This window comes from Molothrus ater, chromosome 3 (genome assembly GCF_012460135.2).
Source record: "Molothrus ater isolate BHLD 08-10-18 breed brown headed cowbird chromosome 3, BPBGC_Mater_1.1, whole genome shotgun sequence".
In the NCBI taxonomy this organism is placed as follows: domain Eukaryota; kingdom Metazoa; phylum Chordata; class Aves; order Passeriformes; family Icteridae; genus Molothrus; species Molothrus ater.
In genome coordinates this window covers 32,159,774-32,186,404 of record NC_050480.2, presented here as the reverse complement: position 1 = coordinate 32,186,404, position 26,631 = coordinate 32,159,774, and the positions used below count along the sequence as shown (strand labels likewise).

At 39.6% G+C, this 26,631-nt stretch overlaps 2 protein-coding genes across 3 annotated transcripts in view; one reads left to right on the top strand and one right to left on the bottom strand.

Moving 5' to 3' along the window:
* Positions 1-19,327, top strand: part of AKT3 (AKT serine/threonine kinase 3) — a 152,878-nt gene extending 133,551 nt beyond the window's left edge. Inside the window, exons 12-14 of the mRNA XM_036381402.2 lie at positions 434-521; positions 9,849-9,951; positions 11,991-19,327. Coding sequence (XP_036237295.1) covers positions 434-521; positions 9,849-9,951; positions 11,991-12,076 — 277 coding nt within the window. The 3' untranslated portion in view covers positions 12,077-19,327. The remainder of the gene's footprint in view (positions 1-433; positions 522-9,848; positions 9,952-11,990) is intronic.
* The window catches only part of SDCCAG8 (SHH signaling and ciliogenesis regulator SDCCAG8), a 104,605-nt gene continuing 96,280 nt past the window's right edge, over positions 18,307-26,631 (bottom strand). For both annotated transcript variants that reach the window (XM_036381400.1, XM_036381401.1), the window contains exons 17-19: positions 24,743-24,869; positions 22,616-22,698; positions 18,307-18,648 (exon numbers count right to left, since the gene is read on the bottom strand). In XM_036381400.1, the coding sequence (XP_036237293.1) occupies positions 22,648-22,698; positions 24,743-24,869 (178 nt within the window). In that variant the 3' untranslated portion in view covers positions 18,307-18,648; positions 22,616-22,647. The remainder of the gene's footprint in view (positions 18,649-22,615; positions 22,699-24,742; positions 24,870-26,631) is intronic.

Below are 26,631 nucleotides of genomic sequence, written 5' to 3'. Positions count from 1 at the left end.
AGTGAACACTGTATAATAATGATGCACAAGTCATTACTGAGTCAGTGCCCGGCACGTCTTTGGCAAAATTTTATATCAGCATCATTGGGTTGGTTTGGATTTTAATAGTGCCAGGACATTAGCTGGGCTTTCAATCAAACTAAACTTAAGTATGTTTTTAAAATTAATGAATTACTAAAAAAGCTCATCATGGACGGTGACAAACACTGTAGTTGGAATAATCAAAAAGAACAGACCATGGCATGGGTACTTTCGTTATCACGAATTCTCTCGAGATCGCCAGAATTCATGTTAAACAGGTGAAATCTTCAAATTAGTTCTGTGAGAATTGTCCCCAGATAGTCAAAAAGAAATGGTCACTTTTCCAACCATAGCAATAATTTGATCTCCCTATAAAAGTTTAATATGTGTTTTTTTCCCTCACTCTCTTTAGACTTGGTGGAGGCCCAGATGATGCCAAGGAAATCATGCGTCACAGTTTCTTTGCTGGAGTAAACTGGCAAGATGTATATGATAAAAAGGTATGTCTTTGTATGGCATTGAATAATCTGGCTTCTGCAAGGTGGTTTCAATGATAGTCATAGACTGCTATTCTCTGCAGTTAGTAATTTTTTTTCTTTGCAACTTTTTTGTGTTAATACAACTGAATAATTATTCTGAGCAAGGTATACTTACCTAATCTTTGTGTTTTCAGTAATAATTTGTCAGTTCACCAGAAGTAAATTTTGCAAACCAACCTAAACCTTTTATTACGTTAATGTCCAAATTTTTCCCTTTTCTTTTCTCTTCCTGGGCTTTCAAGAGAAAAGTACATGTATGACTCAAGATAATGGGAAAAATGTAATATAGTTTATCTTGAATTGTCAATTTATTTCTGCCTTCTAGTGAAAAGTTGTTTTATGAAGAAGGGAAATTAAGTGATTGTAGTAAAAGTATACTTTCTGATTGTTTGTGTATAAGATGAAACCTTTTTCAAACTTAAAGAGCTATCTAAGAGAATTAAAATAGTGTTAAAACACTGAGCCAAAACAGCTTGTGGAGAAAGCAAGTGCTGGGAATTCAAATGGAAAAGTTTTCTCCAAACCCAGTCCTGTTCCTGTATTGATCAACACTTTGAGAATGATTTTAGAAAATGAATTTATCTTACTTGGGAGTGAAACTCAATTCAACTTCAGTTGTTTTATATACAGAAACTGATTTTATCTCAGTATTTCTGTAAGAATTTACTTGTTGCTATAAACCCTTTCTATTTTGATAAAGACTTTTCTTTTTTCCCCAACTGTTTTACATTGTTAATCTGCCAGTTGAGCTGCGTAATTTTAAAAGATAGTTTTTTCTCCTTTTTTTCTTGCTTTGTTCAAATAAAAGGAAAATGGAAGACATACGACTGAGCAGAATATGTTTATGCTACAATGTCAATGATACAAACTGTTTTTTCAGTTGTTGTTGAACTGGAATTTTAAAAATGTGTGGTTGTTGGTGTGGTAACTTCTCTGACAAATACCGGAATTGAAATGAAAGCCTGTATATGATGATACAAAATATGGTACTCTGAAATTACTTGATACAAGTGCGATTTTTCCCTGGCAGTATCACAAGGTTTCAAGAAACTCTACAATAAATAATCAGAGCAAGTATATTAATCAGGTTACTTTATGAGCTCAACCACTGGTTGGTTATGTAAGGACATTGTAGAGAAGCACTGTGAGGATAAAATCTAAAAATACAAGTTGAGGACCTTTCTGAAGTAAAAAAAACAAAAACCAACACTAAAATTAATAAGGTTGCAATGTACTAGGAGTGGGTGAGGGGAAAAAAAAACCCCTGTTACATTATTCTTGCTCCCTTGAAAAACATTTCTTAATTATCTTACATTAGAAATAGAACTTTCAATTCTACACTGTGTTCAGCATCTTATTTAGTTAAGAATATATAGATACTGTTAATTGCTTGTGCTTTGATTCTTTCCAAATGAGCATGGCAAATGTGTTTCAGTCAAGATCTTTTTTTGAGCTATTAAAATAAAAGGAGGCATTTTGCAGATTAAAAAAAATATAATTATATAAAAATATATAAATGCCAGCACTTTGGTTTTATGCTTGTGGAAGTAGATATTGGCTTATTGGAGTATCATAACTAGAGAAACTCTAGTTATTCTTTGTTTACTGTGGACACTCTTGCTTTGAGAAACTAAATTTGCCAGTGAAATATCAGCTGAATTTCCTCAGTTGGACAGTTCACTTCAAGGATCATAAGAATTGCTTCTGTGCAGCATTAGCACACAGTGTGTCCTTTATGGAAAAACAAGTCATGAAAATGACTTCTGACAGTCTGCTTTTCTGTTTAATTAAAAATAGTTTTGTTCCTATTTGTTCCTTGCAAAGCTGTTTGCCTGGTTAAAATATCCATTGTTCCTTCTGCACACACAGTCTTACACTCTGCAGACTTCAGAGCTGTGCTCTGAAATATAATCCTCAAACATAATAATAAGGTTAATGAACTTTCCTCAAATATGTTCATTAGAATGTTTACATGAATATTTTTGAGGTATTTTGGTTTTCTAAAATAACTCGAAGAATCAAATAAATTTGATTTTTAAATAGGTTTATTCTAGGCTTGCCTCTGTTGCTGTTTGTTGTTGGATGTAGAGTCTTCAGCAGTAGGGTCACTTAATGAAATTGATAGTGGATATAATTATTTGCATAGTAAAAATATTTCACAGTAATTTTGCCTGAGTTTTAAGCACCATGGCACTATAATTTTCTGGCTGCATTTCAGGAGTGTGTTTCTGTTAGAAATGAAAGAACTGAAGTTCACTCTCAGAGTAATGGAAACCAAAAAATCGTGTGGATTCTGAGTAGTTGCTGGGTGATAGCTTTGTACATGTGCACACTGTGCTCCTGTGCCTCTAATTTTATCTTTTTACTAGGTTATCACTTTCCTGGTGTGATTAGAAACAGAATTACATATCTCTAAACTATTTCATGTATTTCATGTGACAGACCACAGCTCTGTCAGGTCAAACGGATCCAAATGGTCAAATGGAATTATTCAGTTTCTGATACTGCTAGCTAGATAACCTAATTTGGTACTACATAATGATAAAAAAATATTGTATGGCACACTGGAGCAGAGAAGGTCGTTGCCTTTAAATGAAAAATGTATAGTAGTTAGCATTTGTGATCTGATGTATTTATTTTTGGCAGAAAAACCATGAGGGCATATGAAAGAGAGCAGCCTGTGCCAGGTTCTTCCTGTGATCATCTCAGCCCTGATGAGTTTTTATCTCTCTGCCTGAGTATGAGAAATTGAATAGTTTGGCAAACTCTGAAGACTTCAAAAGCCCATGTACTAAATAAAATACTTGTTTTATTTTTAGGTAGAATCAGGAAGCTGTTTGAAATTTTTCTGTTTCTCATGTAAGAATTGCTTTAGCAGATTTTTATTTGGGTAGCAGACATACACTAAAGTTGTCACATGATCTGTTTAGGGTCTTTCACTGAACAAAAAGCACTTGGGCATTACTTAAAAGGTCAAAATTTGGGTATGTGTTCAGGCTTGCAGCTTGAAGCACTCAACTAGCCTCATGGCAAAAGAGGTCCAGACCTTTTAGTGAAGTCTGGTTTTCCTCCTGCATATGATATGGATGAAAGATGGGAGAAACCATGTGGAAATTTGGGTTGAGATGCATGTTCTGATTTGTGGTGATACCTCCAATTGTCTCTGAAGAAAATTAGGAAGTGCCAGCAAATGAATCTGTTGGGATTCAAGGGAGCAGGGACAAATGGCAGCAGTGGTTGAAGGGGGAGCCTGGCTTTGCAGGAAGTGCTTTTGGAGGCACCTGTCCTGCTGTGAAGGCAGTGACTTCTGACAGCTGCAAGAAGCTGTTCCTCACCCTTCAGCTGTGGCTGCTTTGGTTTACTCAAGACACAAACCCAGCAAATGATGAAATCCCATGATCCAAGTCCTGGGTTCAGGCCTGGAAAAATCTGCAGTAAAACTATGATCTGAAATCACATTTAAGTACTTCTGTGTATCAGATTGTGCAGGGAGAGGGTGGGAGGTAAATAGGAAAGCACCACCATTTGGTTTTAGCTTGTTGCTAATTAAATCAAACTATTTTCAGACAATGATCTGCACTGCCGCAAAACCTGCAGAAGTTACCCTCGTTGGTTGCTTTTGTGTTGCTGCCATGTGAAGTTGTAAAAAGATCAGACAACATCTAACCAGTCTGATACCTTAAACTATATGGGCAGACCTAGATGTTGATTGCCACCCTTCTCCCAGCTGCTTGAATTTACAGGGAGGAGAGTATGCATCAGTGTGTCTGATTTTGAAACTTATGTTGCTGGGGGTTTGTGGTTTCACTCTGTCCATGGTAACAGCATTGTGTCACTTGGGAAACAGTTTATCCATGGGTAAACCTCACTGCTGAAGCCAGTTTTCCTGTGGACTTGTGTCCTTCCACTACTGAAATTCTAGCTCCTTGTCCTCCCCCTGCCCAGGACCACCACATGCAGGGTCTGTGGGGAATTCCCAATTCCCAGCTGTGCTGTGGCTGCTGCCTTTGGGGCCATGGATGGGGAGGAACCCGTCCCTGCAGGAATGCTACTGACTGTCTTGAAGCTCAGCTCAAATGACCTTCTTTCCCCCAGGCAGAAACTCTTGTTTGAGGGGCATGGACAGATGTTCCTCCCATCTCTTCAGCGCAACTCAGCTGCAGCCTGTTGGTTGATGGGATTCTTACAGTAGTGGAATGGCCTGAAGTGGTGTCAGGGGAGGTTTAGGGTGGTTATTAGGAAAAGGTTCTGCACCCAGAGGGTGGTTGGGCACTGGAGCAGCCTCCCAGGGATGTGGCCACAGCACCAGCCTGGCAGAGCTCAAGAAATGTTTGAACAGCACTCTCAGGCACATGGTGTGACACTTGGGAATGGGGAATGGTGTGGTGCAGGGCTGGGACTTGTATGTGATGATCTTTGTGGGTCCCTTCCAAGTCGGCATATTCTGCAATTCTCTGAAAATTCCCTTTAAATTAAAAGGAGAAGAAAAATCAGATTGATGTTAAGCATCATACATTTCATTTGGCAGATTGAGTGTATCATGGTTACTTTGAGGTAGCTTCAGCCACTTCATGTACAACACTAAGACAAGTGATTCCTGGTAAATGATCTTTGAACAAATAGTGTTACATGTTTTCTGTCATACTGAAGTATTTATGTAGTTGTTCACTAAGTGGGAGAAAGTTCAAGGTGTAGAATCAAGCCTGTACATTTCCGTGTACCTACAACAATCAAATACTGTGCCTGCCCCTTTCCTTCCTCTAGGAGATGAGTGTCAAATTTTCCAGGACTTGAACTGTGGAGAAACTGTGGCGTTTCTCACACACTGCTCTTGATGGATGCCAAATGGAAATGCCATTCACTGGAGATAATGAAGACACTAAGAATTTGGTATTGCTTCTGCTGTCATTTCATCAAGCCTTTGAAATGGCCAGGGCAGATTCAGCTTGACAGATGGATATGAAATTGGATTTTTGTCTTGAACACAAACTCTTAAAGTCACTTAACTCACACCGAGTTTAGACTTTTATTTCTTTATTTGTACAGACACATGCATATCTATGCATATATGTGTGTGTAATGCATAAACCCAGAAAATCTGTATTTCAGCTCCATAGAGTAGATTGTCAGGAGGTGCAGTTCCCTGTCTGGTTGGAGAATTTTTCTGAACTGAGGCCACTAAAGAAAATTATCCCATACTAGAGTTTGGCAGCCATGACCAAGCATTGCAATTCTCTTGCAGACTGACAAGGCCTGTGCTTAACAAAAGTTTATCTTACTCCTTTTGGACACAGGTTACTGGATGTGCCTTCCACATCCCTCTTGGTCTTCATGCCAGAAATGAGGAATAGCTGTGCATGTGGATACTATTTCCTTGTGCACCAAATGTGGTATTTTTGGGATCCCCCTTCGTGGGAAGGAATGATGAATCTGACTCCATGTTCTTAAAATGCTAATTTATTATTTTGTGATATTATATTATGTTAAAGAATGCTATACTAAAACTATACTAAAGAATAGAGAAAGGATACTTACTGGAGGCTTAACAAGATACTAATGAAAAACTTGTGACTCTCTCCAGAGCCCTGACACAGTTGGACCGCGATTGGTCATTAAATCAAAACAATTCACATGTTGGATAAACAATGTCCAACCATATTCAAAACAGCAAAACACAGGAGAAGCAAATGAAATAATATTGTTTTCCTTTTTCTCTGAGGCTTCTCAGCTTCCCAGGAGAGAAATCCTGGGCAAAGAGGATTTTTCAGAAAATATGATGGTGACACACCAAATGTGAAATGTTGCAGGCTGTAGAGTGGTATCTTCATGTTGTGGTCATGAGAGTGGTTGTTGATGTTGGGTGTCTCAATCTTTGTCATTAAACCTCAGCTTCAGTCTTCCTTGGGATGTATGTGGAAGCTTCTGGAGTGTCGCTCTAAGGGTTTATCTCTGCAGCATTTGCACCTTATTTGTCTTTCTAATGGTTTCAGCTGAAATTTGTGGACATTTTGCTTTCTGTTTTTAAATGAAGTTTGACAACTAATGGACAAAGGAGACACCCCTCCAGAAAGATGATTGCCAAGAATTTCCTTGGGGAAGGGGAGGCATACCTTTGATGTTAGCTCAGGAGTCTGGGGTGGGATGTCCACAAGACTTTAGCCCCAGTTGGTTTGGTGAGGTAGAACTGATGGAAAGGAGCAATCCCCTGTTCTCTGTGCACACAGCTGTGTGGGAGGTGGAGGTGATGCTGTGAGGGAAAGAGGCAAAGTGTATGGGAAGATTGAAGAAACCTTTCTGCTACTTCTGTTCAGCTGTATCTGTGCTTCTTAACCTCAGCTGCTGCTTCCCCTTTTCCAAAGGTTTTAGGGGATGGTTGATGTACATAAGGCACAGCCTGGATAAAAGCCAGTGTATGCTGTTGTGGAGAGCCACATGGCTGGAGAGTTTGTTTTTGCAGTCAGTGAAGTTTCCAAATGGCTTTAATGTCCAGGATATGAAAGATACTGCTGTGAGATAGATGAATCCTAAAACACCATTGATATAAATTTCCATCAAGTCTCTCCCTTTTAGTTACAGCCTGGAGTTTCATGTCTTCTACTTGTTTCACTTCCCCAGACAGCTGAACTTCTCTCATCAGTGCAATTCCATCAGCTGACTTATTGGATGTTATTGATGCAGAGTTTTCTAGTAAGCCTAGCTGCTGAGCATTGAATCAAAGCACTAATTTAATGAGTTTTGTTGTAATGGTGCTTTTCATACCTGATTAAAATTACTGTAATTATTTGTTCCTTAAGAGTCACTTAGCACTGTGCTTCTCTTCCTGAAATAATGTTTTCAAAGTATTTTCCATAACCATTACTATTTCAGGTAGATGGAGAGAACAAGGGAATGATTTAAAGTCGTAGTGAGGCTTGTTCATCTCAGTGGATTCAAAAAAAAAAACCAAAACCCAAATCCCCGGACAAACCAGTAGTTAGCCTGTAAGTTTTTGAGAAAGAAACTTGTCATCTAATGCATTTTCCTTTTCCTCTCCAGCAGCACACCCATACATATATGACTGCCTATAGTGATTTTACCTTGCCATACTTTTTGTGTTTCATTAACTACTTCAACCTGACTCACAGTTGTTATAGAACAACTATAGAGGGGGTTCACTCCTTCTCTTTTTGCAAAGCAGTTGTAGCATGAAAGGTCTCAGGTGTACTTCACAGCAGGAGTACTTTGTTGTACTGCAAATGTGTGCTGCACCATTGAAAAGACATTGCTTCTTGTCCTTGACTTGAGAAAAAAGAAAATTTTCCCTTGGCTTGTATTATCATTATTTTAAAATGAAAAGTTTTATTTTTCTATGAAATGGCATTTTCTGTTTCTGACCAGTAAAAAGCATTCCAATCAGAGAAGTAGTAAAATCGTTATAACCAGGTTATCTTATACATTTTTTTCATACTGAATTTATTGCTTAGATCTGTCAAAGCATTTTTTTAAAAGGATGTGATGGACACTTGGCCTTGACTAGAATACATTACTTGGTTTCCTGTAATCTTGTGTAGGCATTTTTGTTTGTTTGTTTGTTTGTTGTTTTTTGTGGGCTTTTTTCTGTGTTTTTTTTGTTTGGTTTGGGTTGTTTTTTCTTCTTTTTTTTTTGCTGTGTTTTTGCTTGGTGTTTTCAGTTTTTTTGAATGTTCTTTCTCAGATAGAAAAATGGGAATAAAATGGCAGTGTGGGATGTTGCACTGGCATAAGTCTGTTTTTAGGAATTGTGTGGCTGCATTGCTGGAAAGATGTACAACTTTGGAAATCTGCTTTAATAGTGCAGAATTGTTCGGGATAGCCTGGGTGCATATAAAAATACTTTTCAAAAAGTGAAGGAATCTGTGCAATAAAATAGAATACTTTGTTTATAAACATTGGATGAAACTTGATTTATACCTGCAAAATTCTTCTCATGTTGTGCTTATATATGTTAGCTCCTTAAGGATTTATTCTGCAACTTTTGCTTCGAAATACCTCCCTGCTGTTGTATGTTTTCCATACAGGACAATGTAAGGGAAAGCTGAGCTTAGTTTTGTAAAAGTATCAATCAGATTTATTGTACTCTGTTAAGTATATGAAGTGATAGATTTGTTTTTGCTTAATAATTGCTTGCACTGTTACTGAAGATCTGGATCAGATAAAATCAGTCTCAGTATGTACAGATCATCTGTGCATCTAGAGCATAGAACTTGGGAAGAGGAGGGAGGGAGTAAGCAGCAGCTCCTCCTTTGCTGTGGGGCAAATGACCAAGTAAATTGTTTGGTGTTAGTGTTCTGGAGCTGAGGAGAGAGAGAACGTGGTGAAACTGGTGAAAACCCCATGCAAGGTGATAATATCAGTGAGCCAGGATATAACCTGTTGTATTGAAAGGAAAATCAATTACACTTATTCTCAGGGCATATGAGAAGATAGCACCAAGGGGCTCCCAGGTACAAACAAGAACATTGTCACATCACATACACACGCACATACACACACACAATTTGCAGTGTCATACATACAAAACTGCTGTACTGTTTTTGGACTGGCAGCATGCAGTGTGATATTCCATCCTCAGTGTGCCTTCCAGTAAAAATTGATCAGCAGTTCTTTTGGTAGAGAAGGTAGATACTGAAGCTGGGTCAAAAGAGGAGCAAGGGAGTCCTGCCTGCAGGCTGAGGGTGGCTGCCAGTGATTTGCTGTTGGGAAATCCCACACTGTGCTGTGAAAGCAGTAGGCAGGTTTAGATACAGCAACTCCCTTAAGCCTGATCTGGCCTTTTTTCAAATGTAAAATTTATTTTCATATCATGTAATATCTTTCAATGATAAGCTCAGATGAAGGCCTTCCCACTGAAAATAAAACCCCCAAACCATGCTTATTATGCTGTGTAGTCTTTTTCTTCTTAGCTGTTTATATCACCCAGTTGTGGTGAAGTATCTTGAGATGCCTTTGCCTGACAGCTATGTGGGTAATTAAATTGGCCTGAAGAGTTTCTAGGTAATTATCTTTATGCAGCTCAATTTATCTGCAAGTCATGTGAGAGTGATACTTGGAATTTAGTTTGTTGTGCCATTGATTGGATTCTGAACTGGTATTTTTGGGATTGACTCAAATGGGTTTTATCTCTTACTGGAAGTTAGAGACTCAGCTGCCTCTCCACAGACCTATTTGTTTGATTTGGGGTGTAGAGAAAAAGAACTTACTTGTTTTCCTGATAGTAATTTGGCTGCTTTGAGAGTTAATAATTTTGTATTTTTTCTTGGTGCCTTTCAGCTTGTACCTCCTTTTAAACCTCAAGTGACATCTGAGACAGACACCAGGTATTTTGATGAAGAATTTACAGCTCAGACTATTACAATAACACCGCCTGAAAAATGTAAGTCAGACAAAATGCATAAGCATGATGTAACAATAATGTTTCTAATAAAGCAGTGTGTAAGGTTTTTTCTGTTTGAATAGAAGAGCTGTTCTCAGTGTTATTAATAAAAGTCTTCATATGGAAGTGTGTGAGAGTAACTCTCAATGACAGCTTTATTTTGAAGATGCAATAATTACAAAGCTTAGAATATTAGATCACTCTGAGTTGGGTTTGGGGGCATTTTTGGTGTGGATCAAAATCAACATTCTTGTGTTGATTCTGTTTGGAATTTTTTTCATTTGTTTATTGATTTGGGGTTTTGTTTGTTTGTTTTTAAATAAAAGAAGACACCAGCTTCAAGTGGTTACTGGCTGGCAGTCAAGGTCCCAGTTCAGCAAAGTAATTGGAACACGGACCCTTCTTTAAGCATGTGGACAGTGCTGGTGTCTTCAGTGGGCTGTGTAGCTTTAGTAAGATGGACATATTTTGAAGTACTTTGAGGACTATGATTTGAAAAAAATCAATTACGTGAAAATTAAATATCCTATCAAGTCCCATGCTTCAACAAAGCTCTTAAAGAAGGTGTTAATGTGGATGTAACCATGGCACTGGACCTTGCAAAATTTCTTTATTGGAGGGAATGTGATTTCACCATGGTTTGTGTTTTTGTCATGTTGCATTACACACAAGAATCATGATCTGATCAGCCTAGGCAGGGCTTTACAGGTACTTACTAAGTAACATCTTTCTCCTGAGTTCTTAAAGAATTTTCTTTCTAAATGGGGATATTTGATGGTCTTGTTTGTTTCTTTATATTGGAGGCTGAGAAAGAAGATCACAAAAGTAAAGGCTTAGTTATGATTGCTTAACCTTTCATAAAGCAATCTCATTTTCTGATGTTTTAGAACTCCCAGGTTAGCTGCAGTTTTCTGTTCATATATAGATCTAGAGTATTTTTTTGATTTTGCGTTTTAGTGTCTGAACACAATCACAGAAACATAGAGGGGTTTGAGTTGGAAGGGACCATAAAGTTCATCTGGTTCCAATCCTCCTGCCTTGGGCAGGAGCACCTTCCACTAAACCATGTTGCTCACAGTCCATAATTTAAGTGATTTTAAGTCTTTCTGCTGTGAAAAAAGAACATTTTCTTCTCCTGTCTATCTTGATAAGAATTTGTTCATCTTTGTAACTTGAACAATTTTACGAATTGAATATATGAATATTTTACGAATATTTGGATTAATTTGGGTTCCATTGATTCAATATTAGACCAGGATTCACTCTAGCTTTTATGTGTAGAATATATGAAAATGCAGAGGACACAAAATTCTGAAAGGCTGCATATAAATACATTGTTAGAATAACAGTCTCAGCAAGAGTCTTTAAGAATAAGCACTGTTAAAAAGCCATGTGAGAATGTACATCCAAATTCTCAGAGTTAGGTAACATCTGGTGCCTGCTTTCCATTGGCACTGGAGGAATTATGTAAATAAAAATATTTATGAATTTGGCTTATTCTGTATTTCTTCTGATCCCAGTAAATACTGTAAAAATAAATAGTTTACTAAAAATAATAGGTAATAATTGAAACACATAGATCCTGTGCGAATTGTTCATTTTTCCTTTTAACTCCCTTTGAAATGGAGGAATATTTAAGTATATCTACAGTAAAACTATAATTTCCTGAACTCAGCTCAAGAAATGATGGAAACTGGCTGACTCAATTGGCACTTGGCTTCTGCACTGCCAGAGGCTGGGTGTGCTGGCATGTTGGGATTAGCCTACAAGGGGTAGTTGTGGTTGAAGTTCTCAGGTGATAGTCAGAATAAAATGAACCAAACAATCAACCTGAAATAAATGGTGACTTCTGGGCATGCTGTCCTTTCAGTGAGTATCGTCCTCCTGTGTGAACGTAAGCTTATGAGCTTAACTGAAGTCTTACTTTAACTTGAGCCTTTAACCTAAGCATTGAACCCTGAAAGATCTACTGCATATCAGGTGAATAATAAAATTTTATTGCAAATGTACTGATGTTTTGAACTTCTTCCTTGACACAGATGACGAGGATGGTATGGACTGCATGGACAATGAGAGGCGGCCGCATTTCCCCCAGTTTTCCTACTCTGCAAGTGGACGAGAGTAACTCTTTTGTTCTGCTGCTTCACTGTCATCTTAGGTTTATCAGTGAAAATGATTCCTGAACATCACCACCAGTACTAGATACTACTAAGATAGCAGGGGCACTTTCAGAGACCATTCCAAATTGAACAAGTTTCTTTCCCAAACCTGCCTAAAATCCGTTCTGGTTTTGCATGACACATGAGATTCTCTCTACTCCGCTGTCCTGCTGTTGCTGCTGCCCACAGTCTCAGTATAATAGCAACATCAAGAAGTTACTGACAGTTTCTTTGAAGGTAAATGACTTAACTTCAGCATTGTACACTTTGTGAACAAGTAGTCATCTATTTTTCCTCACAGTGGAGGCTAAACAAAAGCCGTGTCGGTCCAGCTTATCTTCTTCCAGAAGATGAATCAAAATTGTAATTAGTCTAAACAGACCAGGCGATAACATTTTCTTGCATCTGTTTGTGCTGGTTAGAATGAGGAAACGTAGAGGTGGTGATGTACATATGCAAGGTTTCTGTTAGGCATATCATTACTTGAAGCAGGTCTCTGTCATTAACATCTGGCTGGAATTTGTTTGGGAAATGTTTGAGAGAAGGACTTAAATTGTTGATATATATAAATATATATATATATATATTATTTTTTAATTACTGTTGGATACTACAGAAGAAGCAGAAGGGCTGGGCTCACCCAGCCTGCCACTTAGAACTTCCAGGTTCATGTGCAATCATGGAGAATTGAACATTATACATGCAAGAAATGAAGGCATAAAAGCAGCAGTTGAAGTTGTTCAAGGGGTTTTATAATTTGCACCAGATAACATCTTTTTCATGCTTTTCTCTTTCATGATATGCATCACCTCTGATGGCTGAAGAATGTAGACAGGCATAATGGTATTGCTTTTCACCAAAATGTGTGCACCAAGGTAAACAGGTGTTTGCCTTACTTGTTTTTGAGTTTGTGAATTAGCTTCCTCTCCAGGTGTTTAACTCTGATTTTTTTTTAATTTTTTTTTTTTTTTGGTTATACTGCGGTAGTATTTATTTTTAAAGATAAGGTTTGTATATGTCGTGTTTGCAAATGCTGCTACATCTTAGAACAGGCTAATAGCAGTTAATTTTGTAATATATGGAAGGACTGTACAAGCTGAAGGGAATAATGCACTTTTCTCCCATGTGGAAATTTTAACAAGGCTCTGAAATTGTACATACTGCTTAGAACCAGATTTTTGTGAATGAAATACTGTCTTTTAACAGTTTGGCAGTGGAGGTGAGGATTTCCAACCTCATGTGCCAAAGGGTTAAAAGTGAACAGACAAAAAAGCTACATCTTGTGCTCCATTTAGGATAAACATAATGCAAGAGCCTGGCAGCACAAGAGAAAATGTCTGTTCTATATGAAGGAATTGCATTTGAACAACAAGACCATAGTGATTACAAGAAAAGCACTTTATTTTAAAAATTAAAATAGTAAATTTCTGGGATCAGCCGTTCTCAAGGAAAATTTGCCCTCAACCAAAAGAGTCCTAAAACCCAGGAGGTTATGTGTAACCGTGGTACCTGATTGACTGAATTTCAAACATCACAGCAAACGCTCCACTGGTAGGGAAACGTCTTTCCATTTCCGAAGATCTGTATCTAATAGAACATGTGCATAAACTTTAGCTTTGATCTTCAGCAATGATAATCTTAATAATAAACCCTTTGGTGCTAGGAGCTGGGGCGTGACGTGGCGCAGCGGCAGAGCGCGCGCAGCCTTGCAGGCGACATCGGGAACCCCCGACTCCGTGGGATTATCATTGGAAGTATCTCTGCTTTCAGCTCTTGTTAGCTCCCACAAAGACTGTGATATTGCAGAGTATTCCTGGTTGTGTTGTGTGAGTGAGTAGATGAGTCTGAGAGATGTTCCTACACAGATGCCTTAGCCTCTTGATGTGGAAAGTTGAGTGCCCAAGCATGAAGCCCACTGCTGGCAGTGCATGTGCTGGGATGGTCAAGGGGTAGATGGGCATTTTAGCAAGGCAGCTAAAGATGCAGAGTAATTTAGACAATTTTTCATGTTTAGTGTTTTATCTTTAGTAATGGATAATCAGATAGAAATATATCATGATGTATACTCTAACTGCATAGGATTTCATTATGTCACCCCGTAACACTAAAGATGTGTAGATGTTGTCCCTGTGCGGAGAGAGAGGAGAGCAGCAAATGCATTGCAGGTCTGGTGGTGTAGAGGTGTCTACACTGCCACAGTGAGCGAGTGACTGAAATAACCAAGTACTTAACAGAAGGGCATTAATTAGTTCTCTGCAAAGGTCTTGTACTCAGACTGAAACTATGGTGATTCAAAATCTGTGTTACATGCCTGTGTTTTCTCCCCTATGTTTTCAGCTTGTCATAGCAATAAGTTTCTTGGCACAGGGCCCTTCCAGCCAGTGGCCAACTGGCTGTGGCACTGGCCAGCAGCTCCTCGTGGCAGTGATGCCCTGTGCTTTGCTCTCCACTGCGTAGCCAGGTAATGTGTGGTTTGCAGGAGGGGCCTGGCAGTGAACTATTTGTAAATCTTTTCAGACATCACTTTGCATTGCAGTGTCTGCCTTCTGAAACCTCAGTGATCCAGTTTATGATGCAGAGTCGGCAGCCACTTTGTGCTGCCCAGGCCCAGGGGATTCTGTCTCACCAGTGTTAGAAACAGATGACAGAGAAATGGACAAGCAGTGCTGAGGGAAACTTTAGAAGCTCTTCTTTTGCTGTCTGCGGTTGTGTTTTAATTTGGACAGGAGATGGTGGCTGGTTGTCTTGGTGAGCCTTTTGAGCACAGTACATTTCAGACCTTGACTCCAGCTTGTACTGACTTCCATGACATACAGTATGCCCTCTCGTACTGCAGCCATCTCGGAGGAAATAGGTCGATTCTGTTTGGATTTTGGCAGTTTTGCACACAGCTTCGCTTTCCACACTAATCCATCTTCCAGTACATTCCTGTTGCTTAAAGAACATTTATTCCAGTATTGTTTCACCTTTTTTTTCCATCTTTACTTGCGGCTTCTTAAAGCTGACTGTTCTTGCAGGGGCCATGTGCTTCTCCTAGAGTACAAAAGTAAGGTCTTTCCTTACTAACTGCAGGGTCTATATATTACACCTCAATGTACACACTTTGCTGCTACTGTTTGTACTGTCTACAGTAGAATTTCCTTATCTTGCTCCTGGTAGTGCATTACAGGCAAGCATGAAATGTAAAGTATTTATTTAAATAAAAACCTCTAAATTGGTAATTGAATTACCTCCCTGTAGCTTTAGAGTTTGTGACATTTCTTGACCTTGCTAGTTCTTTCATTAGATCCATGCAAGATCTAGTCATATGGTTAAGGATATCAAGCAGACACGACTACGAACCCAAGAAACCGTATTACTGTTGGTCATACTTAAACTGTTTATTTCCTTAAGTATATGACCCACAAGGATGTGAAATAACTACAAGAAACTGTTTTTGTACACTGTACATCCTTAGTATTTTTACACGTATATGATAGGGATGCACATTATTTTCCTTCGTACAGACAGCTTAAATAAAGCACTATGTCAATCTGCTACTTCTGTGTTTTTTTAATGCTAATTTGTTCTGGAGGATTGTAAATATATATATATATATGTTCAAGCTTGCCACAGAGGACGTATTTTTTTATACCTGCACATTACTATTAAATATCTTAGAGGATAAAATTCTTAAGTTGTCCTGTGTCAGAGAAAGAAAAATGGAAATGAGAAGGCTATATTGCAGATTACAAAAGATTTCTCAAGTTTTGGGTTAAATATTTACTTCATATTTTAAAGTAATTTTATATAGGTTAGATGTTTCAATCCTGAAATGCACAAAGAATTTACTTAATTTCTTCTTACAAGAAAATGTACATCATTATTTTTTTATCACTGTATATATAATGATCTGTGCATGTTTAGTTACAAGTTTTATTTGCTGTGAAGTCCTAGTGATAACTGTAACTCGCTGTGACATTTTCAGATACTGGGTGAACAGTTTCAGCTTGTAAATGATTAAGTTACAGTATTGTCAAAAAAAAAGTTTTTATGACTAAGCAAAATGTATCTGTGCTTTGGACCGAGGCTGTTTCCATACAGGTGGTTCCTGTTAACTCTGTGAGATGTATGTCACTTATAAATTTGGGTTATACTTTTGGAGATATGCTCCTATCAGAACATCCACCATTTAAGTGATTTTCAGCTGATGAAATTCTTGGCCTCACATCCCACAGCTAGACAATGTTCGGGCAAGGAGATGGAAGAAAGGGAAGGTGGGATTTGCAGGGCACTGCAGAATGGGACTCTTTGAAGCCCACGGGCTGGTCCAGGGCTGTTTGAAGCAGCCAGTCTGGAGGGCTGAGTGTCTCTAAAGCAGTGGGTCATCTAGGTTTTCTGTTCTCTGACGTGAATGCTTCTCAGGAATAGAGGTGCTTCATCCAGGTCTCAGGTTTTTTCCTTTCTTTTTTCCCTCCTTTTTTTTTCCTCTCCCACCCTATAACAGGAAAGAGCATCAGGGAGACAGCCATCCATTAGTTCAGTGGCATCAGGATGTCAGTGACCAGGACAAAACTGCAGCAGTGACAGGACTATCTGGTCAGGCTGCATCCCGTGTTGTGGAATCACACTCTCTGTGCTGACCTGGATTTGATCATCGGGTCTGATACTTGTAAAATTTGTAAAACCAAGCATTTAGTGCTTAAGTAGATGCAGGGGAAGGTGGGGAGGGATATGAGACAGGTAAGCCTGGTGCTGTAATTGCTACAAAGTAGAGTAACTGCTGCAGGGGAAGTTATCCCTTGTGGACTCCCAGCAACACAATAGTTGCACCTATGCCTGGGATGAGTATGAAAATCCACTTCGAGCTATATATACTGGCAGCCCAGGACCCTTTGCTGAAACCAGACTCGTACATGCACGTGGGTAGCTGGCAGTGGGGCCCTGCATGTGGCCACCAGAAGCCACCTGGTAGGTGAGGCAAGTCCAGAAAGGTTGAGGGTCCCGATGTGCTCCAGGGTCTCAGTGAAGCCTAAGTGTCAGGAATAGGTGCCCGAGTTCCTTTGCACACGTAGCCTATCGGCGCTGTCTCCTATTTAAACACAGGTTTATGCTGTGGAATAATAAAAAATAAAGTTTGCATTTCCTACATTTATAAATGTATATTCTTAACTGTGTAACCATCTATAAAGTAGTGACACTTAAAAAGCTGTCAGCCTGACTAGTGTGAAAAATCCTGAGTTTGACTAGAGAGGGCTTTCCTTCAGCAGCCTTTCTTCTCCCTAAAGACCTGAGGCCTTTCTCAGCACGCTCAGTGTCGTATCTGTGAAGCTGTTCAGGGAGGCGATCAGATGTGTTTGGCAGTTTTATATGGCAGGAAATTGAAATAGGGAGGAAAAATCACTTTGATGTTAGGGCTGTACCACTAATAATTCTTAAAATATAAGGGAAGGAAGGATTGTGTTCCACACCCAATAGTAATTTATTGCATGTGTTGTTACTCTTATTTTTGTTATGTTTTCCGTGTTCATGCTGGCTGAAGTAGCTTTATTGCTGGGGAACCGTTCTTTGCGCTTTTTTCACCCCCTTTACCAACTACATTGAAAAAAATAGATGTAGAAACTTTTCTCTTGTGTGTGTAGCTTATCCTACACTAGATAGCAAAATACTCAGATAAATTCTTTCTAAAACAGTTGGGTATTTGAAAAGTAACCTTGAAAAACATGAGTGCACAGTCAACGAGAAAAAATGCCCTCCACCTGTACCCTCCAAGTGTTCTCAGTTCAATAATTTGAAGCCAAGTTCAGCTGGTGCCCTGACTATGTGCTGGTGCAAAAGTCCAGTTTCACCACTTCAGTGTGGAGCCCATCACCTCTTGTAATGGCTCCTCTGTAATAATCAAGGGCTCTTTTCTCTTAAAGGCCTTGCTCAGTGAATGTTTTAAAGGGGAACCTGACCCATGGAAATTCCTCCACATTAGATGGAATATTTCTCAATCTTCTTAGGCTTTTCTGATTAGTAAGTACTTGTCAGGGCTCTCACTTTATATAAAAGTGACAAATATCCTGTTGAATAAAGTTCCCAGGTATATTCTGGTACTGAGTTTGTAAAAAGGAGGGCAGTGTACATGTGCAGCACTTGAAAACAGCCAGCCCCCTTCTCTCTCCTCCCCCTGCACATGCTTTCCCTTGAATTCAGAAGGACAGAACAAGGAACCTAGAGAACCTATTAGGTTTATTCATATTTCAGTCTGTAAATAATATAGACATGTATGTTCAATTATGAAAATAGATAAAAACATTTTATAAACATTGTACAAATTATTGACATCCACACCACGTAATAGCTGTTAAAACTGGCTTGCAAGCCTAGTCTTTTCAGAAAAGTCTCAGCTGTCGTCCTAGAAAGTTTGGTAGGCTGGTAAGGCTTCAAAATATTTGTGATTCTGTAGTTAAAACCAAATAGAAACCAGCTGAAATTAGCTAGCAAGTGTGCCTGTTTTCTGTAGCGGTGTCTTTGGGTGAGCCTCAGACAAGTTTCAGCCAGGTGCAGAGCAGACCTGAAAGATAAAAGGAAGAGATGGGTAGTCTGTATGGCAGTGCCTGTGTTTCTCATTTGTGTCACGTCAGCCTGCAGGCAAGTTCTTAGAAGAGAAATAAAAACTGGTTAAGACTGCAGTAAGGCAGAGTAAACAAGTACAGTTTCAAAGCCTGCACTTCCTGTGGGCCTGCTGTCCTCACCTCTTTCTAAGCTCAGAAATCTTACAGGTAGCAAAAACAAGAGATATCTGTTTTCTGAAAAACAGGATCTCCATGAGCTTTTGACATGGCTCCTGTTTAGCAGTAAATAAGTGAGCTCTTGTTTTGGGGCACATCCAAGATCCTGCCCTTCTCCCTTCCAAGAAGAAGATGGCAGGGTTTTGCCAGAGGGTGTTTACTGTGCAGTGTTCAGCGTGTGTCTGGGGTGGGCAGCTGTAGCAAAACAGGAAACTGTTGCCTTGGTGCCAGTAGGAAACCTCTGGTGGGAAGGCTAATTTGCAGTTTTGAAGCTCTTGCATAGCTGTTGTTTGTGCTTCCTCGGTAGCACTTAAGGACTGAATTGAGCAAGACATCAAACTATTGGAGCTGGGGGAGCTACCTCGAATTAAGCCACTGCAGTACTAAAAATTGAATTTAAGAGATGTACATGACCTCAGAAATAAAAATAAACTTTCTACTTTGGCTGGTTTTGCATTAGAAGACTGAAGGGTTTTGTTTCTTTTTCCTTCCCCCCTTGGTTGGTTAGGCTGAATTAAAGAAAATTCATGAAGCTGCAGTTCATTAAAGAATGAAAAACAGCAACATGGTGTTTTTTTCCCCCAAAATACATGCACCAACATCAACTGCTACAGTTGTGTTTGCGACCAGTGCAAGGAACTGTGGCAATGAAAAGCCTTGGGGCTTAAATTCCATTCCACTACCCTAGTGCCTGGGTAGTGACAACCAGAGGAAACATACTCTGTGCTGCAGTGACCCTCAGCATTAGAGTATGGGCAGAAGCTTAAAAGGACCCCAAAACCTCAACTCCTGAAGAAGTTGAACTCCTTGAAATTTCTGCTGTGACTGTCCTTCCACACCACAATTTCCCAGTGCTAATGCTTTGTGAGATGCAGAACCTCAGCCTGATTGATGAAGTGGGCAAATCTGACTCCAGCCTGGCCTTAACCTCTTCACAAAGCAAGCACCAATCCTGTCAGAGTCTCTGTACCCCACTGACCCAGGGCCCAAGTATTAAAGCTGTCATTTAAGGTGTGCTGTTCTCTAACAAAATGGGCACAACTGTCACATTGAGGTAATTGGTAAACGAGTTAGTTACTGGACAGTCAGGGTAAAGGCCTTTCCAGTCTTGGTTTCTCCTCCTCCCTAGAATATTTTGGTTTTTCAGTGTACAGAACATTGCAGCACACGGTGCCCAGGTGCCTCTGGACACTCCCTCCTTAGCTCAGTGGCATCTGTTTTAAGGGGCTGGTTGGGTATTAGATGTACACATTGGAAGGGTTTGTAGGAGGGGAACTACAGATGCCTGACTGGTTTATTTAATTCCTGCCAGCAATACTGGGAGGAGAGAAGAACAACTGACTTCCTGTTTGATTAGAAAGCACTCAGGTGGCTTCAGTGCCTCAATCCTCCATTGCATGGCTGTAAAACCCAAGGTGGAACTCCCAGCAGGGCCAGGCTCAACTCCTCAGCTGGTGCCCAGCTTTTGTCCAGTAGCACTGGGTGGGATGGACAGGACTCCCACAGCTGCAGATGCACAAACACTGAGGAGCTGAATACTTGACGCCTCATGTCAGGGCAGTCAGACATCAAACAGAGGTCTATCTTTATCCCTTCCTGTCATGGTTTAACTTGCATCACTTCTCATTAAACTCCATCCAAGCAGAAGTGAAGATTTTCATCTGCTTAAAAAACCCACAACAACATCCACCAACCCCATCTGTGGACTGTCACTGGTTGTTACAAACACCTGGCAGAGGCACCATCTTTGTGCAGTAAGACTACACTAAAACAAAAGCTCTCTCCTAATCACCAAAGCAATCTTCAGGTGTCCTGAGGTTGAAGGCCATGTAAGGATCAGCTTGAATCACTTTTGACAGCAGAGATGGATGACCTACCTGTTTGCTGGAAATAAGGCTCCCCCTTCTGTAATACATAATAAAAAATAAAAAGCAAACACAGCACTTGGGAACACTGCTGCATTAACCATTGGGGTCTCACTGAAAATTCCTGCTGACACAAGAAAGGAAAGAAAACCCCTGCTCCAGACCAGCTGTAATTCCAACAGTGCCTCCTGCTGAGTGACTGGGGTGAGGATGGGAACACAGGCACGGGTAAGTGTACTTTAACTTCCTTTTAGAAGGAGGGTGATCAGCTCACAGACATGCTCACTGTGACACAGACATCTGCAAGGAGGGAGGAGAGAGCTTTAGTGGCTCAGCCATACGGAGAGCACAGGGAGGGTGCAGGTTCCTGGCCAGGGAGAGACTGGCTTGCAGGAGGAGATCTTCATGGGAAGTCAGAGAAGCAGCACAGGATGACAGCCCTTGCTGGAAGTAATCCTCAAGGTCCAAATCCTACCCGTCTGTGCTCTCACTGGCTCAGCTGGCCAGCAACCCCTTCTGGCAGCTGGGGGCTGTGAGGGGATTATCCACCGGGACAAATACTGATTTCTGTCAAACTGATGGACACCAAGGCAGATCCTGCAAGAGAGAGGCATCCCAGCTCTCACAGATACACTCATGCCTGGTGGGGGGTGCTGAGGTTTCCAGCAATCTCTGTTAAGATGTTTGTTTGCTTTCTGTGCACATTTATTTAGTATTCTCTATTTCATACCTATGTAGGAAGGTAATTAAATTATCTCTTATCGTCCTGCCTTAGGGTGAATTCCACTATACTTATAAGTCTCTTATATATATAAGAGACTTTCAAAGGTAGAAATTCCAAACCTGAGTGTTACAAAAACTTTCAAAATGAGAGGTGTAAATCCCATCATTAAAATTTGATTACCTTTACAAGGTCCTGAATATGCTCATGTAGCCTGTAAAGGAATGCAGCATTACAGCAGGATCAAGTACTTCTTTTATTATTTTTTCCTTTAAAACCCTGAATTTTCCTTACAGTATCAAATGAGTTTTCCAAGAAAAACATGGTCTCAACACACCAGAATGTAGCTGAATTTAAAGATATTTTTTTTTTTCTTTCTGCTGTCTTTCCCCCCATACAACAAACATGTAACACTAGAAACAAAAACTACAGTGGAAGTAATCTGACTTTTGAAAACAAATCCTATCAAGGCTCAGGGCTTGTTAGGTTTGTTGAGTAGGTCAGCTAGATTCAAGTAAATTATGCAATTTTAAATTCTTTAAACTTTAAAAGTTTAGTAACTCTTACAAGGCAGTAGGAAGACCTATAGCTATGTTGCACTACTGTAACATGACAGCACTGCTCCAAATACAAATATCTAGATAATGTTTCTTTCAATGTGACACTAACTGTTACGATTTATTACAAAACCATTTGCAGCCTTTCTGAAGAGATAGGGATGATTCAAGCTTCCTCAGACAGAAAATACTGGAAGCAACAAAACTAAGCATTCCAATAAAAAGACAAACACCTAGTGACTATCCAGACAAAAAGTATCTGGGTTTAATCTTAGATCTTCCAGAAGTTCCCACCTAGCTAAGAGTTGTACATCCCCCTTTCCCTTCAACTTACATATTTAGGATTTTTTGTATTAAATTCTATTAGGTAAACTTGTCTTTGCTATTGAGTGCTTGTCCTATAATTTTTAAGTGCTTAAAGAGAAAAAAAAATCAAAGCACAAAAAACTTCAACAGTTTCAAACTCAAAAATGTCTCAAACACTTCCTTCTTCCTTTTGTCTTTAAGTGTTTGCCAGATTCAACTCACATCTGCAAATAGTTTTAGTCGTGCTCTCCTTTCCTCTCCTCCCCACTCTATATATAGGATACAGAAAAAAAATACCTACTTCTGCTCATTTCTCTTTATTCATCCAGGATTTTACTTCATTCCATCTGTGTCCTGTTTGAGATCTGCATCCCATTTTTTTCCCTGAAATATGCAACTGCAGTTACTACAGGCTCATGTTCCAAGATACAATAGCACATTTAGCTTAGTGTATTTTACATCATCTTTAAAAGATCAGGTAATGGCTGAGGCTTCCACCTCCCCCCCCCCCCCCCACAAAAGAACCTCCAAAAACTTGGTTAATTATAAACTGTATTTTACTGTATTGTTGGACAATACAGTAAAATGTGGAATATGAGGTCACTTTAACCTTTGATCAACATTAACTATGTAGTTCTTTGGTTTCAGTATTTCTATACTAACTACAGGCAATCTTTCTGCAAAGAGCTTCCATTTATGGTGAACTGTACTTCAGTTTCCTTAAAACAATTGTCTGATATTCCAAGCAGCTCTTTTGGGCTGAATTCCAGTTCCCAGAGAACCACTATTGCTTTAAATATCTGCACATAGATTTTTAGGGCTCATTCTGTAATAGTTTTTCTATCATTCTTCTTTTCTGAGTGTTCTCAACTTAAAAAGTGTCCTCTGGAGCACAATTAACTTGTAATGACCATAAAGAAGGCAGCTTTTGCCAGTCAAGTATTGATAGAAATTTAATATTTGAATGATTTTTTTCCTCTTTAGTATGATTTTTGTACTTCTGCCCAACTCCATAAAAACACAATCACTTCCAGATAAAATAGATTATCAATAACAAAATCCCTGTGGACCATGTAAAGGCAGTTCACATTACCAAGAGTGCTTTTCTGAAAGCAGGAATTTTAATTTATTTTGGGAACAACCACCTCCTTAACCTCTCTTATAGAGAGAACACTATGGTTGCCCTAAAATTTGCCAGTAGTTACTACATGCTGATAACCTTACACTGTCATGAGCCACCGAGTTTGTCTACTAGAACAGGAAGTCCTGTAAAACCAAACACATGGACATGATATGGGGCTTAACAAAGTATGGATTTTATTCTCCTAGGTTAAACATTTACTGACTTCTACAGATAAAAAGCCTACAAAAGTACTTTAAAGTTCTAAGCCAATTCATATTCTGTTTACTGTTAGGTGTGCTACTAGACTAAATTTCCTACACCGAATGTCCTTTGTTATTGTGTTAAGCAAACTCCAGCTATCCTGGGCAAACTCACAAGTTTGAAAGTTAGAAAGCATTGTAATGCTTTGTAACTGAGTAAATACACTAATTCAACCTTGAGTTTGATTATCTGATAGTTTTACTGAAAACCTCATTCTGTGCTTGTTAGTTCTCTTCCTTTTTCTGAAAAAAAAGTGAAAGAAGAAAAAAGAAAAAACCCAGCCCCGCAGTCTTCTCCCTTATTTCCAAAGCACTTACTGGCCAAAGAACAGTGGCCAAAACAAAAAAAGCCAGAACAGCCCATAAGGAGCCACAGCTTCCTAGGGACCACTGGAAGAACAATCAGAACTGCTGGAGAAGCAGTGCTGTGATGAGTGCTCAGGCAAGATTGATTGTACCTTCACCATCTCACACATATCTTGAGTTGAAAGAGACCCACTGGGATCATCAAAGCTCAACTAGTGGCTCTGCACAGGACAATCCCATGAGTCTTACCATGAGTGGTCATTGAGCAGCAAAAAAAAAAAAACAAAAACAAACTTTTAAAAATTTAAAAATAAAGAGAAAAAAATCATTAAGGATAGAAGGACTTTAGTCTGACAAATGGCAGCAAAACCTCTAAGCAATTATCAATGTCAAGTAACTGTTTAAACATTAATGATGTTAAAGAACAGATTTCCCTTTTCTCTGAAAAAGCAACACAAAAATCTTCAGTTAAGAAGTTAAGAACTGTCATTGAGAATAACTTCTGCTTTTTTATTGTCACTTCAAAACACTTTTTTTCATTTAGCTTTGATTTAGGTGAGAGTCAGGTTCAGCTACCTTTCCAACTGTGTGAATTTTTATTTTATTTTTTATAAGGTAATGCTGTATTTAAAAGAACAACAGCAACAAAATCCAGCAGTTGAAATCAGACTGCTGGCAGATTTCTCTGCTAAAGCTGCAGAATGTTCCCCTTAGACTTTCTTTTCTTTTGGCACAGTACCTGTGTTCTCAGAAACTGCACCTCTTCTGTAAGCAGGTGCTTCTCTTTGAAGAGCTGATTCTGTTTGTTGAGCAACTCCACTAACTGCTGGGCAGTGGCCTGACAGTGCTTGTCAAGCTGCTGTAACCTGGAAAAGAAATAGATAAAAGGGTTGCAGAGCATCTGAAGTTGGAGTTCACGGAAAAAGCTTTGATCTTTGCACTGGTGGTGGCAGCACCCAGTGTTCAGGCTGGTGGTTGGGCTGAGACTAAAGTATTACTCCTAGGATGGGCTTTAAATGTATTTTCACACTTAAAATTAGCACTTTAAAGTTCTGCACTTTTAATTTAGAAGCTTTATGAGGACATGACAGCAAATCTGCTTTGCTGTGACATCAGTAAAGACTGCAGGAGTGCATCCCAACACCTGTAGCTAAGCAAGCTCCACACTCTAGCTGCTTCAGTAACTGTCTTCTTGAAACACACACAGTTGCCCAGATTATAAAACCAAATACCCAAATTCCCTGACAAACTGGACCTGAAGTGACAAAAACTTCTGTTTTCTGTCCACTGCTCTTTGCAAGCTGGTCAATGTCCAAAACTCATTACAGAACATAGCACTTATTTCAAGTAAGCTTAGTGTTAATTAAGCATGTCAGCATAGATCCTTTAACAGTCCAACAGGGATTCCTGGAGAAAGATGTAAAGAGCCCATCATTCCAAAGGCCCTCCTCATCAGGGGCTGCAAAACAGAGGGAATAAGCTGGCAGGTATCAGAAGAAACATGCAGAGGCTTTCTGCTTACACTGGAAGAACAAGTGCCTGAGTTGGACAACAGTGTTGTAAGACAGGTCAATTGCACATTTATTTCTTTAATCACAAAGGCAGGTATCACTTGTTATTTCTCCAGTGACTGTTTATTACTCCTGGCATCCAGTCAGAAGCAATTTCCAAGTAATGTGAATTTTACATCAGAACAATATTTTTTAGTAGATAATCACAGGCAGCCCATGCAAATTTCAAAAATATTATTGGACACAAGGCCTAGTGTGCTCTATTGTGAAGCTCTATGTCCTTTCAAATAAACTGCTGTAAATGGAAAAGTCTCTAATTATGGAAATAATCAATTACACTTTTCTGCTTGTAACTTCACCACCCAGTGTTACATTTAGACTGCCTCCTTGAGCAGAGGGAGAAAGATGACACAGGCACTGAGCTGGGTTTGACCAGCAGGTCACAACTTTATCATCTGTATCTCCAGTGCTTGACTACAGGTTTAATAACATACTGATCTACAACTCCGGGCCACAATGGATGAAAAGGGTGCAGTTCTAGTCAATGCAGATCTGGATCTGTGAATTCCCAAATTCTGTCTGCCAGTCTGCTCTCCCAAAACTGCTGCCAAGCTGGCCCTTGGTCCACACATTGGGACTCCCAGCCTGCTCTGCTGCGTTTAGCTCCTGAGGACAGGCTCTGGGCCCTCTCGCAGTATCTGCTATTACGTGTGACATGTGCAGCACAGCCACACATTCCCATATGCATTGTATCTGGCCTGCCTGCTGATCTCGTAAATGATTCAAGATGAGAAATGAACAGCTCCACCCACATTCACTGTACTTCCCATATGTTACAACTGCACATCGATGCCTGCCATCATTTTTACAACTGGGTGACAGAACCTTCTGCACATTTTGCTAATACGAGTGAGGGAGGTTGCACGGTCGCCACGTTCACTTTGGCAACAGCACCTACCAGGCAAATGTACTGTGTCCTGAGCATCTGAGTGACCACTGTGTCCCTCCTGTCTAAATGAGGCAATTTTTCCACCAAAGTGGCAAGATCTGCCTAGTTGGGATGGCATGCAGCTGCTCCCCCTTGGCCTGGCCGTGTTGGAGGACAGGGACTGACACC